Here is a 17,887-nt window from a genome sequence, read left to right as displayed (position 1 = left end):
CTTTCTCCCACTTCAAGTGGTGGAAGCGGTGCTGCTGGTGGTACTGGTGTTGCTGGTGACTGTTTTGGATCAACTGATTGTGCCCGACTCGGTTTCTTTGAAAAGAAATCGGCGAAACACTGTTGCCTCCCCTTCATCCTGTTAAATAATACTAACTGCAAAAGAAATAAAATATATTGTGGTATGGACTCCATTAAGTATGAAAGAAAACACTAAGTGTGTTGTGAGGAAAGGTCACTTAGATGTATCAGCAAATATTATTAGTATTTGCTCATTATTTGGTTTTTATAATAATGGATTTTTAACTGTTTTTAGTATTGGATTATTATTATATGCTGTTTTATTATTGCTGTTAGCTGCCCCGAGTGTCTGGAGAGGGGCGGCATACAAATCCAATAAATAAATAAATAAAATAAAATAAATAAATTATTAATGTGTATAGATAACTGCAGGACATTACACACTATGACAGTGTTAGGCAAACATCAAAAGAACCACAAGTTTTCCAAAACACCAGGTTTTTTTCATTAGGGACTGAAAAGACAAAACCACTGGAAAAGAAACCATCAAGCCATTGTGGAAAGTACAGTATTAGCTTTATGCTGCATAATGTGCCTCAATCCTCACAGAAAACATTGCCAAGAAACTCAAGCCAGCCCTTTCCCTTAAAGGAAACTCACAGGGAAAAACACCAGCTTAATTCTTAAGTAAATCAGTAATGGGATTGGGGCTCTGGTAGTAAAAATGGAGATGCGCACACATTTTCGCACACCCAACGCATGCACACACATGCACGCATGAGATTTCCTTGCGCTGTAACCACTTGACTTGATGAAAATAATTAACAATAAAATATTTTTTTAAAAAATATTAAAAGTATAAAGGAAAAAAAAAACCAGCCACTTACCAGCAGGCAAAATCAGCTTATCTCCGATGATACAGCAGTCCAGGTGAAAGTAAGTTAGAGAACTGGAGGCACCGAGGGACAACCCAGTTAGCTAGGCTCACCTGGCATGGAAGGGTGGCAAGAAAACTTCCTAGGAGCTCTGCTGGGGTACTAAGTCTACAGGAATACAGGGGATAGTTGCAACTAGCAAAGAACACCATTCCCAGGGCTCCAGCAGACAGCTAACGGAGCAGTTTTCAGCTATTATCTCCACTCCACTCCACTCCTCTACTATTCTGCTCCTGTTCTGTTCTGCTCCCTTCTCCTCTCCTCTCTTCTCTTCCCTTCCATTCCATTTCAAAAATCTTTCACCCTTTATTTCTTTTCTTACTCTCTAATGCCTTAGAGCAGGGATAGGCAAAGTTGGGTCATCTATGACAGTGTTTTTCAGCCAGTGTGCCGTGACGCATTAGTGTGCCACGAGACATGGTCACGTGTGTCGTGAAGAAGGAAGCTCAGGTTCCGGTCTCACAACTTTTTGCTGAGGGTGCGAAGAGCAAAAAGTTGCGAGACCGGAAACTGAGTTTCCTTCTTCGCGCCTCCCAAGTTTTCTGGCAGCTGCAGTGCCCCGCCTGGCTGGAGCTTTGGGGCCCGGCGGGAGGGCGCCAGCAGCGGGAGCGGGAAGGTGCCAGCAGCAGCGGCACTGGACTGTAGCCATGGGGCAGCGGCTGCAAGCGGTCAGCAACAGTGTACACCACACTGGCAACAGCGGCATCGGGCAAGAGAGAGAGAGAAAGAAATCAAAAGAGAGAGAGAAAGAAATCAAGAGAGAGAGAGAAAGAAAGAGAGAGAGAGAGAAAAAGAAAGAGAGAGAAAGAAAGCAAGAGAGAGAAAGAAAGAGAGAGAGAGAAAGAAAGAGAGAGAGAGAAAGAAAGCAAGAGAGAGAGAAAGAAAGCAAGAGAGAGAAAGAAAGAGAGAGAGAGAAAGAAAGCAAGAGAGAGAGAGAAAGAAAGAAAGAGAGAGAGAGAAAGAAAGCAAGAGAGAGAGAGAAAGAAAGCAAGAGAGAGAGAAAAAGAAAGAAAAAGGGGAGAAAAAAAGAGAAATGAGAAAATGATTGAGGCAGAGAATGAGAGGAAAGAGAGAAATAAAAGAGAGAGAGAAGTGACTCTTGATTTAAAGCATATGATAAAAATCACCCAAAGAATAAGAGAGACAAAACCCCCAGCCCTAACCTGTTTTTGAAAATGGTTCAAGAGTGTGTACACACACACGCACACACACAAGGGGGGGGAGGAGACAGGGATGGAATAAGGGAGGAGAGTGTCTTACAAGTGTCATTTTGTGTCATTTTGGTTGGTGGTGTGTCCCAGGATTTTGTAAATGTAAAAAATGTGCCATGGCTCAAAAAAGGTTGAAAATCACTGTTCTATGACATGTGGACTTCAACTCCCAGAAGTTCTGGGCTAGCATGATTGGCTCAGGAATCCTGGGAGTTGAAGTTCACAAGTCATAGGAGAGCCAACTTTGCCTACCACTGCCCTACGAATGAGCCAATCCCCTTTTCTTTGTGACAGCCCCTCAAGTATTAGAAGATAGCTATCATGTCCCCTCTAGTCCTTCTTTTTTATAGGCTGGTCACTAGACGTACTTAGCTCCCACAATTGTTCATGATTCTTGCTGAGTGCAGTTGGTCAGCCAATTGCAAATCTATCTGGTGGTGATGCTGCCTGTCCAACATTTTTAGAGTCATCCAATTTAAGTTCACCTCAGGTATCTGTTATTTGCATTCAGGTTCTTTAGTTGCTTTCAAATATGGACAGATGTTGTAATGGCTCTTTTCAAGGCTGCCCACCAGAGATAGTGACTGTCCTTTGCTCTAGAGTTCTCTTACCCCATTTGAAGGGTATGTATGTGTGAGAGCAGGATACAGCCTGGTGATCTCTGAAGCTTCTTTCTTCTTTTGAATAATCCCATTAAATCTGACAAGTGAGTATGTCTGTAGAATTTTTGAATACTGTAACAGCATTTTTTTTCAGAGAATTAGATGATTCTTAGGAAAGGGACTAGAATTTCTTATTGTTGTTTTTCTGGGTGGTTAATTCTATTTAGGCTAGTTAGTCCTATTCCAGGCTAAACCTACATAAAGAGACAACAATTTCTTCAGCCATAATAGAAAATGCTTGCTAGAGTTTGAGACACAGAGAACAAGGATGGAAAAGAAAAGCAGGGAAGAGAAATCCCATGGTGATTAGAAAATTTGAATTACTCGGTTCCGAGGCAGAAGTTGAAAATGTGGTTTTTTTTAATCTTTTCAGTTGTACCTGGCTTTTTATAACATTATTTCTCAACAGTGGCGACTTTAATATGTGTGGACTCCAACTCACAACTTAAATTGCACACATCTTAAAAGTTGCTAAGAATGAGAAACTTTGCATTATAGACTTTATAGACTAGCACTCTCCATTTTTCCCCTTCTAAGTTTTAAACAGTATCTTGCTTATTTGTATTCTTTGCTGGTCTCTTTATAAGTGCTTCTAACTATTCTTAGTATAACTGGTTGTTTTCTAAGGAATTTTATTGCACAATGTATCCAAAAAGTGGTCAGGCTTAACTTCTTAATCCTTATTATTATCTTTAGCAATAAGACCTGTTAAAAATCAGCAGGATATTCTTCTAGGTAGATGATAGAATTGCATTTCCTAAAGCACTCGTGCAATTGTATTGGATACATCATGAGCAGCATTATTTCTACTTTGCTTTGCTCTAATTTTGCCGATGATTTGTTCAGTTTTGGAATCTGAGTGCCTTGCTCCTCAAAGACAAATAATGTTAGGCCTTTGTTAGATCCAGGGAAGAATCAACTGCAGACTCTTTGAACAAGTAACGGTTCTTTGGAACAGAATTAACGGTTACAGAATGGAACGAGACAACAACAATGTCACGGCCGTGCCTGGCAGCTATATATATACCCCAGGCTGCCAGGCTGAGCCAACCAATCATTGCACAGTATTTTCCCGCCCAAGGAATATGGGGTGGATACAAAACCTAACTGTCCTCTGGACACAACAGCCTTCTTCAGGAAGCCTATAGAAATGCCTGTTAGAGTGTCTGCTGAGGAAAGCATGTGTGCATAGGAAAATACTATGGTTAGGACAGAGTTCCCCAAACTTTTCAGCTGTGGACCACAGGGCTGGGGGGTAGTGTAGAAAGGGACAGTCCATGTGTGCGGCAGACAAACATGCTTGCTGCTTGTGTGACTGAGGAGTGCGTGTATGCTCACACACTCATCTGCCACCTCCACAGCCCGGTTCCCAAAGGCTCAAGGCCTGGTGACGGGCCACAGCCCAGGGGTTGGGCACTCCAGAGTTAGGGAAATATAGTTGTTCTAAAAAATATCTCTGAGGCTAGCCTTTGTGTGAAAGAAAATAGGAAACACCATGGTGATTAAAACCCGAGTTACTGGATTCAGAGGCAGAAGTTGAAAGCATGCTTTTTGGAGAGAAGGGTGTGGCCAAGTGCCATGGTGACATGGAGTTCCCCATGATCTGCTGGGGAACCCCAATATCCATGTCAGCGGAGACTCGGTCAGAAACCAGGCCAAAACCACCCTGGAGAGATGGTGAAGAAAAGAGACATATCAGCAATCCAGGAGGGAATTTATTTATTTATTTATTTATTTATTTATTATTTAGATTTGTATGCCGCCCCTCTCCGAAGACTCGGGGCGGCTCACAACAAGATAAAACAAATCATAAATATGGCAATCCTCTCCCCCCAGGAGCCAATAAAGAGCTCCTGACTAGCAGCACTGGAAAACAGCTTAATACAAGCTGTCCAAACCACGGTGGTCACAGACAGATTGAATGGAATTTTGGATGGGAAATCACCTGGAATGGAATGAAAACTAAGAAAAGTGCCGGAGAGACAAGTTGGGAGAGTATAAGTTGAGCTGGTGAGTTTAAGTTTAAGTTTTATTAGATTTGTATGCCGCCCGTCTCCGAAGACTCGAGACTTACTTTGCCAATGAAAATACCTGGGACTTTTTTTCCCTTAAAGACTAAAACGGGAACAAAAAGATTGTCTAAAACCTCCCCAGGAAGCAGCTATTTAGCACAGAAGGCTATAGAAGAAACGAATTGCTAAATAAAGCAGTAATTAAATCCCACTCTTTGAGAACTCTTGGAGATACTGTTATATTGAATCAATTTTAATCTATGAAGCTAAAAAAAATCCAAATCAATATGAATTTTAAAATACCTGTTAAAATACTCTATATAATGGGAAGAATGGACTTGACGAATCTGTGAATAGTGACATCTGTTGGCTGGTGGAATTATTACTTTGGAAGATTTGGATAGATGTTTAGACTGCTGCTGACCTTGGATAGGGATTATTTTGGGGTCTGAGATAGATAATTGCTGGCAGATGGATTGATAGTGAAGACTGGTGAACAGTAAATCTTTGGAATGTGGATCTTTCTGAAGAAGAGGAACCTAAAACATTTTTTAAGGACTATGTTGAAGGATTAAAGAGATGTTTTATGAAATGGGAAGACAGATTTAAACTAGCAATTGAGGAATTTTTGGAGTGCAGTGAAGATTTTGATAACTTAATTGCAAGAAATAAAAAACAAAGCAGCGAGGTGGAGAGGAAACCAGAAAGAGAAAAACAGGTGGAAGAAGATACTGACAACAATGGAGATAAAAACAAAAGGAACTATGAGAATGGACAGATTAATGATTACATTAATCTATTGGATGGTTATAACTAATATTTTTGAGTCAATGGATTAAATTAAAATTTTATATTTATATTTATATATATTATATTTGTTAAAATTAATATATTTATATTATAATTGTTAAAATATATTATATTTGTTAAAATTGTTACATTTTGGATCAGCAAAGAGGTACTCACAAGCATCACAATCAGTAATGGATATAATGAATTAATTTTGGGAAATTTGGGATTTTGAATGACTAATAGTTGATGATGAGGATCACATTTGCATTGATGTTAATTTTATTTAAGAATTAAATGTAACATATGTATTTAAAAGTAATTAACTACCGTATATAAGGAAGTAATAATTTTGGGGAAAACTAATTATATTAAAGATTGATACAAATTTGGATTTGTTATATATGAAGCATAAGAGGGAAAGACACAGTGTACTGAACAATGAATAAGCAAGAGAGAATAACTAGCAGAGGAAGTAAAGAATAGCATTAAAAACTAACTGGAATATGAAACAATCGGTGTGAACCAGGTGACAAAATTAGACAAAGGAGGCAGGAGGTTAATGACATATACTGAGAGTAACAGATATGAAATTAAGTAGTATTAATGATAGTAGATGATATATGTTTACTAAGTTGACCTGTATGATGTATGTTCTTTTTAGTGGGGAGAAAAATAATAACAAAAAAAATATTTGTAGTTAAAATTACCTACTCAGGGAAGGATTTAGAGAGTGTAAGAAGAAGTAGGTAAGGAGGAGAGAAAGGAGTGAGAGTAGAAGGGGAGGTAGAGAAGATGGAAGGAAAGAGAAGGAAGGAAAGAAAATAGAAGGAGGGCAGAGAAGGAAGAAGGAAGGAGGAGGAGACAGTAATAGGAAAGGGGAGAGAAGGTGTAAGAAGGTGGAATAGCCTGAAATAGAAAGAGGGGAATGGACTGAGGGAGCAGTGAGATGTATTGAATAATAAAATTAAAATTGGAATGCAACTTAGGTTAATGTACTATTGTTTGTAAGCGACAATATTTATATATTGATTTTTATTGAAAGTACAGTATACGTGATGTATGTTATTGATGTTATTGATTTGGAGCGGGAAAAACCATTTTTCTTTTAAAAAAGAAAGCGTGCTTTTTATCTTTTCAGTTGAATCTAACTTTTTGTAACATTATTTCTCAACCTTGGTGACTTTAAGATGCAGAATTCTGGGACTTGAAGTCCACACATCTTAAATTTGCTAAGATTGAGAATCACTTATTTATAGTCTTTTATAAATTAGCTCTCTCCAATTGTTTTCTGATGCTTTACAATTTTGCCTTTTGCCATTCTTAGCATAACTAGTTTTTCTAAGGAATTTTATTACACAAATTTTATATACCCAAAAGAGGGCACGCTTACCTTTGTAATCCTAGGTTTCAGTGAGTCTTCTGGCTTAACATGGTTAATGGATTTAAAACAATTTGGGGTAATTTTACATTGATATTTATTTCAATTATATATTAACCATAGACAAGATAGAGCTTAGTGCACCAAGTCCCAGAACAGGATTCTGGAATAAGTTAGAGAGTTAGAACACAGATAATATATAACAACACTGTATTGAGAACCTTGGAGAAAGTCTACGAGCAATTCTGTGTAATACTATACATTCACTGAACAAGGCGATCAGTAATCAAGATTTCTAAGCAGTTCTTCCAGAATGTTATCCATACATCATGGAGAAGGGCAAAGTTGACTAAATCATTCCCTGCTCACCATTGGTGTCCTCAGCAAAAATGTAGCCCCGTCATCATAATAAAGTACAGTCATACCTCGTCTTACAAACCTAATTGGTTCCAGGGGGAGGTTCGTAAGATGAAAGGTTCATAAGACGAAACATTGTTTCCCATAAGAAACAATGTAAAGTCAATTAATCCGTGCAACCAAAAAAAAAACCTGCAAAAACCCGCTGCGGCCCGGCTGTCACCTTTTAAAACAGCCTGGGGGCTTCTCAGCGGAAGTTTGGCAAAAGTTCGGGGTTCGGGAGGTTGCTGGGAAGCCCCCCAGCCCGGCTGTGACCTTTAAAAACATCCGGGCGGCTTCCCAGCAGCTTCCTGAAGCCGAATGCCAAACCCGAACTTCCGTGTTCGGCATTCGGAGGCTGCTGGAAAGCCGCGCAGCTGTTTTATAAGGTGACAGCCGGGCTGGGAGGCTTCCCAGCAACCTCCTGAACCCCGAACCCGGAAGTTCGGCAAAAGTTCGGGGTTCGGGAGGTTGCTGGGAAGCCCCCCAGCCCGGCTGTGACCTTTTAAAACAGCCGGGCGGCTTCCCAGCAGCTTCCCGGAGCCGAACGCCAAACCCGAACTTCCACGTTCGGTGTTCGGAGGCTGCTGGAAAGCCGCGCGGCTGTTTTAAAAGGTGACAGCCGGACTGGGAGGCTTCCCAGCAACCTCACGAACCACAAACCCGGAAGTTCGGCAAAAGTTCGAGGTTTGGGAGGTTGCTGGGAAGTCCCCCAGCCCAGCTGTGACCTTTTAAAACAGCCGGGCGGCTTCCCAGCAGCTTCCTGAAGCTGAATGCCAAACCCGAACTTCCGGGTTCGGCGTTCGGAGGCTGCTGGAAAGCCGCACGGCTGTTTTAAAAGGTCACAGCCGGGCTGGAAGGCTTCCCAGCAACCTCACGAACCCCGAACCCGGAAGTTCGGCAAAAGTTTGGGGTTTGGGAGGTTGCTGGGAAGTCCTCCAGCCCAGCTGTGACCTTTTAAAACAGCCGGGCGGCTTCCCAGCAGTTTCCCGAAGCCGAACGCCAAACCCGAACTTCCACGTTCGGCGTTCGGAGGCTGCTGGAAAGCCGCGCGGCTTTTTTAAAAGGTCACAGCCAGGCTGGGAGGCTTCCCAGCAACCTCACGAACCCTAAACCCGGAAGTTCGGCAAAAGTTCGGGGTTTGGGAGGTTGCTGGGAAGCCCCGCAGCCCGGCTGTCACCTTTTAAAACAGCCGCGCGGCTTCCCAGCAGCCTCCCGAACGCCGAACCCGGAAGTTCGGGTTTGGCGTTCGTAACACGAAAAAAGTTTGTAAGAAGAGGCAAATTTTTTCTGAACCCCGGGTTCGTATCTCGAGTTGTTCGTAAGACGAGGGGTTCGTATTTTGAGGTACCACTGTAATCATGAATTAGCATCAGGTGAACTTATAGAGTATTGGAATAATCTCATATTGGTTGTAACTTTTTCCAGGTCCATCAACTTGTCCTACTGTTGCAATGCCTTGTCTACTATGCCCGTCTCTCTTGTGCTGCCTCCTCCTCCTCTTCCCATTAGCCTGTGGTTCTGCTTCTAATGAGGACACAGTGGTCATAACCAGCAGTGGCCCTATTAAGGGCAAGCATTTTCTGTCTAGCCATGGATCTGTGACAGCCTATCTAGGCGTTCCTTATGCTGAGCCTCCCCTGGGGAAGTTGAGTTTCCAGAAACCTCTCCCACATCAGCCATGGAATCAAACATTGGAAGCCACCAGCTTTGGCGATTCCTGTCCTCAATTTATTTTCCGGGATGTCCCTGAAGCAGAGATATGGTCTCCTAAAACACCACCGTCAGAAGATTGCCTTTCCCTCAACATCTGGGTGCCACACCCACAACCTTCTTCACTAGTGCCAGTTTTGGTCTGGATACATGGAGGGGGATATTTAATGGGCACGTCTTCACTGGACATGTACAATGGGGCACATTTGGCTGCCACTGAGGACGTCATTGTGGTCACCATCAATTATCGCTTGGGAGCCCTGGGCTTTCTGTACTTGCCACCAGCTGCTCCAGGGAACTTAGGCTTATGGGACCAACAACTGGCCCTGGAGTGGATAAAAGAGAATGCAGCTGTCTTTGGGGGAGATTCTTCTCGGGTGACTGTTTTGGGCCACAGTGCTGGAGCAGCTTCTGTGAATTTCCATCTTCTCGCACCGAAAAGCCAGGACCTTTTTGCCCAAGCGGTGATGCAGAGTGGAACAGCCAATGCCTACTGGGCTTGGAGGACTCCAGAGGAAGCCAAACGTTTAGCTCTGGAATTTGCTCATCTGCTAGGTTGCTCCGAGGACAATAACATCAGCATAGTGCATTGTCTGCAAACAAAAAATGCTTCTGAACTTGTTCAGCATGAAACAGCTGTGTCCTCCAAAAGCTTCTTTGAAGATTTTCCCTTCACACCAACCATAGATGGGGAGTTTTTGCTTGGTGATCCAGAAAAGCTCATGGAGAAGGGACAAATTCAGGTCAAACCAGTCCTCGTAGGTGCAACCTCTGATGAAGCAGCCACATATGTCCCCTATATTTTTTCTAACATCACCCAAAATCTCATCAATCAGGAACAGCTTCTAAAAGGGATAGGGCTGTTTGTGCCAAATGCAACTGAAGATTTTATTCGGACTATTGCCATGAGGTACAGTGAAGGACTACACGGCCCAGCACAATATCGCTCTGCTCTGTCCCACTTCTATACAGATCGGATCATTGCATGCCCGTCGAAGGAAACTGCAGAAAATATCAGGGAAACTGGGAGTCCTGTATATGCCTATTTATTTGCACATCACCCTTCATGGTCAATTTGGTCTGAATGGATTGGGGCACCTCATGGTGTCGAGGTTCCTTTTGTTTTTGGAACCCTTGAATCAATGATGCCTGTCAATCAAACATACACAGAGGCTGAAACCAGACTGAGCCGTAAGATGATGCACTACTGGGCAGAGTTTGCCAGAACTGGGTAAGTGGTTCACTTTATTTCTATAAATTTATATATAAAATCCAAAGAAAGCCCTTCCGTTCACAAATACACTTTAAATTTAAAGTTTCACGGCCAAAAAATAATGTATGCTAATCCTTTGCATATGTTTATAAGTTGTGCTAATACAAGTAGTTCATGATTTATGACCACAGTTGAGACTAGAATTTCTATTGCTAAGCAAGATAGTTATTAAGTGAATCATAAGTGCAAGGACCAGTTGTAAGTCACTTTTTTCAGTGGCTTTGTAACCTTGAATGGGCATGAAATGAATAGTTGTAAGTCAAGGACTATCTGTACTGGAAACAGCCCTGAAACCTTTAAGGATTCTTAACAATGTCACTTATATATAATTATAATAATTTATTAGACTTGTATAATTGTTCTTTTATGAGTTTAGTGGTATCACACACATTCTATGGTACATTATTTCTCCAAGTGGAATAAAGAAGGCAAAGGGGAGATAAGAAACAGAGCATTGCTCTTCCATTAAGAGAACAAGCAAAGGCTTGCAAGGGAGTAAGTAATAAAGGGAAAACTCACAAGCTGGAGGGTGTGCAGGGTGTGAGGATTGTAACTGGCAAATCCAAGTGTCTACGAGGAGCTGGCCTGGTTTTGTGTTCTGTATCCATGGTTACGGGGGTGTCAATCATTATTCAAATTATCTTTTTGCAGATAGTTTAAAGTAATTGGTTAAGCCGCGCGTGGGAAAGTACAAAGGGCTATCAAAGCCACGCCTCCCAAAACCTGAGCCCTTTAAAAAAAAGGAAACCCGAGCCACATGTTGTTACATGTTGCTACAAAATGCTTTCTTTGTTTCAAGCTGTGGATTCCTAATAAATGAATCTGACCAGCCCACTGCGTGTTCTCTCACAACTTAAAAGTGGCAACGAAGGTGGGATCTTACGACTTAAAAGTTTGGATCACCAATGAGGAGACGCAAGAAATTTCACCCCTCCTTCAAAGTCCCTTTTGGGAATTCCCTTGGGCTGTAGTTTCTCAAGGCAAAACCAGTCTCTTTGGAAAGAGCGACATCAGAGTAACCGAGTTGGAAGGGATCTTGGAAGTCTTCTGGTCCAACTTCCTGCTCAAGCAGGAGATCCTATTCCAGGGGTGACATTCAAATTTTTTCCCTACCGGTTCTGTGGGCGTGGCTTGGTGTTGTGTGGCTTAGTAGGGGGTCATGTGATTCTGTGGGTGTGGCCAATTCGATATAACTCACGGTAAGGTAGGCTGGCAGCACCTCACCAAGTCTCACCCACAGAACTGACGGAAAAATTCAGCCAAGTCTTCTAGCTTTCAACCTGGCTGCTTCTTGTCTCCTTCTCATGTTTGCTCTGTGTGTATGAGGCCGAGGAGAGAAGGAGTGAGTGGGAGGGCCAGGGAGGGGAGGGACGGGGCCAGTCAGTGGCGTAATTTACCAGTTCTCCAAACTGTGCAAAATGGCCGCCACCATTGAAGGAAAGAGGGATAACTAAGATAGAACAGTTGTACAAGAAGGATGGGAGGGCAAGTAGAAATCATATAGAATGGTGGTTGGGTAAGGGAAGATGGCTATTAATAAATGCAATATGTAAATATCTGAATGAAAGGGAGAATAAAGAAGCACTATTTAGGGAGGAGATAGAGTTAGAGAAAATAATAAGAGAAAACAGTGAGGGTACCAAGGCACAAGCAAGTAATATATATAAGATGTTAGTGCAGTCAGATGGGTATGTGACCCAAGGTTCGACTAAATGGTGGCAGAGTGAAATACAAGTAGATGTGCAAGAGATGAAAAATATAGTCGAGAACATAAGGAAAATTAAGAATACAAGGTTTAGGGAAATGAGAAGGAAAATATTACATAAGTGGTATTTTACACCCGTTCAACTTGCATATTTCCAGCAGAATGTTAAAAATACTTGTTGGCATGGGCGTCAAGATAAAGGAGTATTTATGCACATACTTCGGGAATGTCTGGTAGCGCAGAACTTCTGGCAAAAAGTGCAAGAGGATATTAACACGATTGTAAATATATGATGGATAATTATTAAGGAAATGGCAGTATTAGTTAAAAGCAATGCGATGGGAGAATTTAGAGAAATAAAACAAGCAGCGATAGAAAGTGCTCAGGCAGTTTGTTTGTTTGTTTGTTTGTTTGTTTGTTTGTTTGTTTGTTGATTGATTGATTGATTGATTGATTGATTGATTGATTGGATTTGTATGACGCCCCTCTCCCTGGACTCTTATATTATATTCTTGGGTTGGAAGGATGTGACAAAATGGACAATGCAAAATTGGTAGTGGTACATGGTGGATCATATTCAATTTGAGATTATTAATGAAAGGATTAATTCGGTTAATGAAACTAATTTGTGACAACTGATGGGACGATGGGACAAGGTAAGATGATATATGGCTAGTAGAATCCGAGACCAAGCTACAAGGAACAAATTAGAATCACTTTATAATATGTAAAGAGATATTTTGCTCTTGAGCTAAAATGGTATATATCAGAAACACCTCCAATTTGGTGGTGGGGTGTGAATGTTTGTCTGGTGGTGGGCACCAATCGCAGAGCACTTGTTTGTCTTGTGTGTGTTCATAGTTTATAAAACCAATAAAAAGAAAAAAGAAAAAAGAAAAAAAAATGGCCACCACCGGTTCTATAGAACTTGTTCGAACCTGCAGAATTTCTCCCCTGGCCTATTCTATTCTGTTTCTATCCAATCTCTTCCTTAAAACCTCCAGCGATGAAGCACATACAGTTTCTGAAGACAAGCTGTTCCACTGATCGATTGGTCTCACTGTCAGGAAATTTCTCCTTATTTTTAGGTTGGTTCTCTCCTTGATTAGTTTCCATCAATGTCTTTTTTTCCCTCCACAGCAATCCCACTGGGTTAGCAGCCACCAAGGATGAGTGGTCAGTCTATAATGCCACAGAGCAGAATTTCTTTCTTCTTCATATTGAGCCATTCAAGGAAAGGGTGATAGAGCACTGTGGTTTTTTAAAGAGCCTTTTTTCAAAGGCTGAAGAGTCAGGTAAGTTCAGCTATTAGTTCTGCCTTTGGAAGGGAGTCATCATTGATGAAAAATCATTTATATAGCAAATATAGTGATAACCCATCTCACTCATAAAGCAATTTTGATTTTACTACCAGCCTTTGCTGAAAAATACTCATTTGATTTTGCACTGGGCAATTTTGAAAACGCTCACGATAAATTTTGCAGGGCAAACATATTTCATGGCATCCCATGAGTTGGGTCTCTAGTAATGTCCTCTAAGTAAGCCTTAGTTGCTCACATAAAGATAACAACAGCAACAACAACAATAACAAACCCCAAAACATCTGGACCACCTCTTGACCACTATCAGCATTGACAAAATCCCTCTCAGTCAATTGCAAAAAACAGCTTTGCATGGAACAGCTTACAATGATACCTTTAACACCATCAAAAAATATCTGTCCGTCCCAGGTTTTTGGGAAGGACTGAATAGGTGGATAAAAAGTGTCATATACAGTCTAAATATCTGGTTGACCCTGTGATGAACAATAATGTTTTGATATATATATTTAATAAATACATATTATGCCATGAATGATGGAATCCTCAGAATTCTACTTCTAGATTCAGATTCTTTAATGATAAGATTTATGTATTTATTTTATTTGTCAAGTACGTATTTGTAATCTATATACGAGGGTCTCCCAGAAAGCAATGCACCCCTGTTTTTTTTCTCAGCCTACAGTAATGGTATGAATGCGAAACTTTAGATATACATTATTTGAATTGTCAGGAGTGCGTGTGTAAATTTTGTGTTTCTTCAGACAGGTAGCATAGCTGGAACAGTGTTTTGAAATGGCATCTGTAAGTGATGTACGTTACAAGCAGCATGTCGTCATTGAATTTTTCACTGTGGAGAAAGAAACTGTTGGGAACATTCACAAACATTTGTGTACAGCTTATATAGAATCTGCAGTCGACAGAAGTACAGTAAGTCGCTATGCATATTTTGAAGGTGACGAAGAGGTGATTCGCACAGTGCAGAAATGGCTTAGTGACCAGAACAAAGAGTGGTACCGACAGGGCATACACGCCCTTGTTTCTCGCTGGACGAAGGCCATGGGACTGAGATTACGTGGAAAAATAGGGAATGTAGATGAAACATCATTCTTTCTTGTGTTTAACTTTCATTGTGTTCAATAAATAATTGTTGAAGAAAAAAAAGTGGTATATTACTTTCTGGGCGACCCTCATGGATATAACATCGTTTATATACATAAGATGCGTACTGATAAGAGGGAACAATTGGACAGGGAAGGGAGGCACACTGGTGCGCTTATGCACATTATCTTGATAGACCTTATCTTGATATTTCATTTTTCCTTGTTCTGCAGACAAGCCCAAAGGTGATTCTGTTTCATCGGACTAGGAAGAAGACAGGAAGTACCTTGGTTGTAGTAACAGTCTTCAATTGGGGTACAGACGGATGATTTCCTTTCTAAATAGTAGTTTCACATCGGCATTCCAAACCATTTTTAAATAGCACTTTTGTGTCTCAGCTTCACTGTGTGAAATGGAAGCTCTCCAAGCTGTTGCCCATGGCCTTTGTGGAAGAGGAACCTGGAGAAACCTCTAGATCTCAGCATAAACAAACACAGATCTTGGGCATAAGGAAGGAAGGAATGAGTAACTTGAGGAGAGGATTACGCAGTGCTCAGAAACCATGGGAATGAAATTGAGCCTGTTGGGGAAATCAGTTTCCGTATGAATGAGGCTATTTAATAGACAAATGGAAACATTGGGAATGTATTGGAATAAGGTAGAAAAATGGTTAAAGAAAATTACAAATAAGGAAATTAAGAAAACCCTGGAATTTTTCTTACTAGGTATTACTGATACTAAATATAAAAAAGAAATATGCTATTTAATAATTCATATATTAGCAGTGGCAAGAATTGCATTTGCACAGAAATGGAAAGAAAAGGAAACTCCCAAAGACGAAGACGTCTTTAAGAAAATTATGGGATGTGCAGAATTAGATATGATGACGAGAAGGTTAAATAATCAAATGGAAACAAGAGTTTTATAAAACCTGGGAGAAAGTATATAATTGGTGGAACGCTAATAAAGATTATTAATGATATAAAAATAAACTATAGAAAAGTTAAAATTTCAAGGTAGAATACATAGTATACTGATACTTAATGGGTAAGTTTTAGTTTTATTAATTGATTGTGATTATTATAACTACAATGATATAATGAAAATGTCGAATTGTGTCGATTTTATATCATAGTAGTATATCAAGAGATATGTTATTAACAATTTTTATCTTTCTGTATTGATCTAATTATAAGTAGCTATTCTTTTTTGTAGTAGAAAGACTTCTATGCTAAAGAAGCAATGGTAGCTCCTTTACATGTTAAATGTAATTTGTTTTATTTTGTCTTATATTTTAAAAAAATAATAAAAAATATTATTATTATTTTTTTAAAAAGGAAACATTGGGAATGTGTTCTTGTGGCCCTGTGATAAATATTATCAGAACATTCCCATAGGAACCCCTGAATGTCAATATGCATATATTTCTTCCAACTAAGACCATTGTCCTCTCTTGCTAACAGAAGGGCAGGAAATAACTTGAGATCAGTTATACTGTATATGTGAAAGGCAAAGAGGGTGGGGGCAGGACAAATCTCTGGAAGGAGTGGGCAGGGGTGGAATTCAACAGGTTTTGGCAGGTTCTGGAGAGTCGGTAGTGGAAATTTTGAGTAGTTTGTAGAACTAGCAAATACCACTTCTGGCTGGCCCCAGAGTGGGGAAGGAATTGGGATTTTGCAATATCCTTCCCCTATCACAGCCACCAAGCCATGCCCACGGAACCGGCAAGGAAAAAGTTTGAATTTCATTCCTGAGTGTGAGGTATGTTCTCCACCTTGGGATATTTGTAAAAATAATAAAGGTGAGATACATATAATAAACAAAGCTAAATAAAATTCTCTTATTGTACCTTACTACAGAGAAGAGCATCCTGGAATCTCTGCTTTGTCTGTGTCTTGAACGGGCCTACTATGAAGAGTTGCCATTTAGGTTGAACCTCTTTGAAAATGGCATCCATATCTCAAAGGCACCATTTGAAAACCTAGCTACAGTTATGGTGGCTTCAGAATAATAGTTGTGTGTTCATTTCTCTCAGGATTCAATGAAGACTTCTCTTTAAAGCCTGGGCCGATGATGGCAAGCTGCACCAGAGAACCTTCCAGAAGCATCCATTGTCCCTTCAGGGACTGACTGGTGGGATCTTGGAAGACAAATAAGGAGACCACTAAAACCCACATCACTTTTGCTTTTAAAATAATAAATTGTGAGGAGTAATTTATTATATCTTGATTTGAGGCAGGCTTTTAATTAATTCCCCTCCCTCAAAAAGAACTTCTTTATAAATACTGTCTGACTTCTTAGGATACATTATTTTCACAACATAAGAAATTCACGCAATATGGAAAAACAAATAAAGGAAACAGGAATTCTGCCACATTTTGCTATAACCCTGCTGTTCTTTTCGAAAAAACTCCTTAATCTTCTGTTCCCGGGTCACCCTGACCCGGACCGAAAACCCTTCATTTGAAGTGCTTATGTTTGGTCTTTTTGAAAGCTTTTTTCACTTGGAAAGTAGTCTGAACATTTCTGCACACAATGATATGAAAATTGAAATGAAAAAAGTAAATCTTATTGGTTTATTTAGCTGATATAATGCATGCCCCCCCATTTCTGTGAAATAGTCTTCACTTTATGGATAGTTTTGCTAGCAAAATGCATTCTATTTTACTAAAGTTGGTGTGGGATTTGTAGCTTGAACATTTCTGAACATAATGATATGAAAATTGAACTGGAAAAATTGATGCATATTGGTTTATTTTGCACATAAAAGTATGCCTCCCCCGTGTTCAATTATTTCAATTTATATAAAAATTACATACCTTTTTTTAGTAAAATGGATTTCTTTCATAAAATTAGTTCTCTGGCTACAATGTGGTTGATTTTCAAAAGGGTATTCCAAATATTTCTAGCCAAATATGTATAAAAAGTGACAATAATGGCACACAGCACGGCCGAGGGGGGGTGGCCCTTTTGTGGCAAAAATAAACCAATAAGAACCATTTTTTTCAGTTCATTTATATTTTTCTGATGTTCAGGATTGTTCAATTTAGTATATCAAACCCTTTGGGGGGAAATTCCTTAGGGATTTGTAGCCTTAAAAAACCCTCCCATAATTCTTACTGACCTCTTAGGAATCTGGATAGGTCAACCGTAGATAATCTAAGGGTAAAGTGTTGGGGGTTTGGGGATGACACTGTGGAGTCCGGTAATGAGTTCCACGCTTCAACAACTCGGTTACTGAAGTCGTATTTTTTACAGTCAAGTTTGGAGCATTTAATATTAAGTTTAAATCTGTTGTGCACTCTAGTGTTGTTGTGGTTGAAGCTGAAGTAGTCGCCGACAGGCAGGATGTTGCAGCATATGATCTTGT

General features: G+C 40.3%; 1 protein-coding gene across 3 annotated transcripts in view; it reads left to right on the top strand.

The window, feature by feature from the left end:
- Positions 1-16,352, top strand: part of LOC139160220 (cholinesterase-like) — a 31,207-nt gene extending 14,855 nt beyond the window's left edge. The window contains exons 1-4 of one of the 3 annotated variants that reach the window (XM_070737876.1): positions 2,754-2,872; positions 8,835-10,350; positions 13,238-13,392; positions 14,751-16,352. In XM_070737876.1, the coding sequence (XP_070593977.1) occupies positions 8,861-10,350; positions 13,238-13,392; positions 14,751-14,785 (1,680 nt within the window). In that variant the 5' untranslated portion in view covers positions 2,754-2,872; positions 8,835-8,860 and the 3' untranslated portion in view covers positions 14,786-16,352. Of the gene's footprint in view, positions 1-2,753; positions 2,873-4,562; positions 4,839-8,834; positions 10,351-13,237; positions 13,393-14,750 lie in introns of those variants that run through there. The other 2 variants (XM_070737875.1, XM_070737874.1) reach the window with 2 other exon arrangements.
- Positions 16,353-17,887: the final 1,535 nt, after the last annotated feature.

This window comes from Erythrolamprus reginae, chromosome 2 (assembly GCF_031021105.1).
Source record: "Erythrolamprus reginae isolate rEryReg1 chromosome 2, rEryReg1.hap1, whole genome shotgun sequence".
Taxonomy (NCBI): Eukaryota; Metazoa; Chordata; class Lepidosauria; order Squamata; family Dipsadidae; genus Erythrolamprus; species Erythrolamprus reginae.
This window is presented reverse-complemented; position numbering and strand designations above follow the sequence as displayed.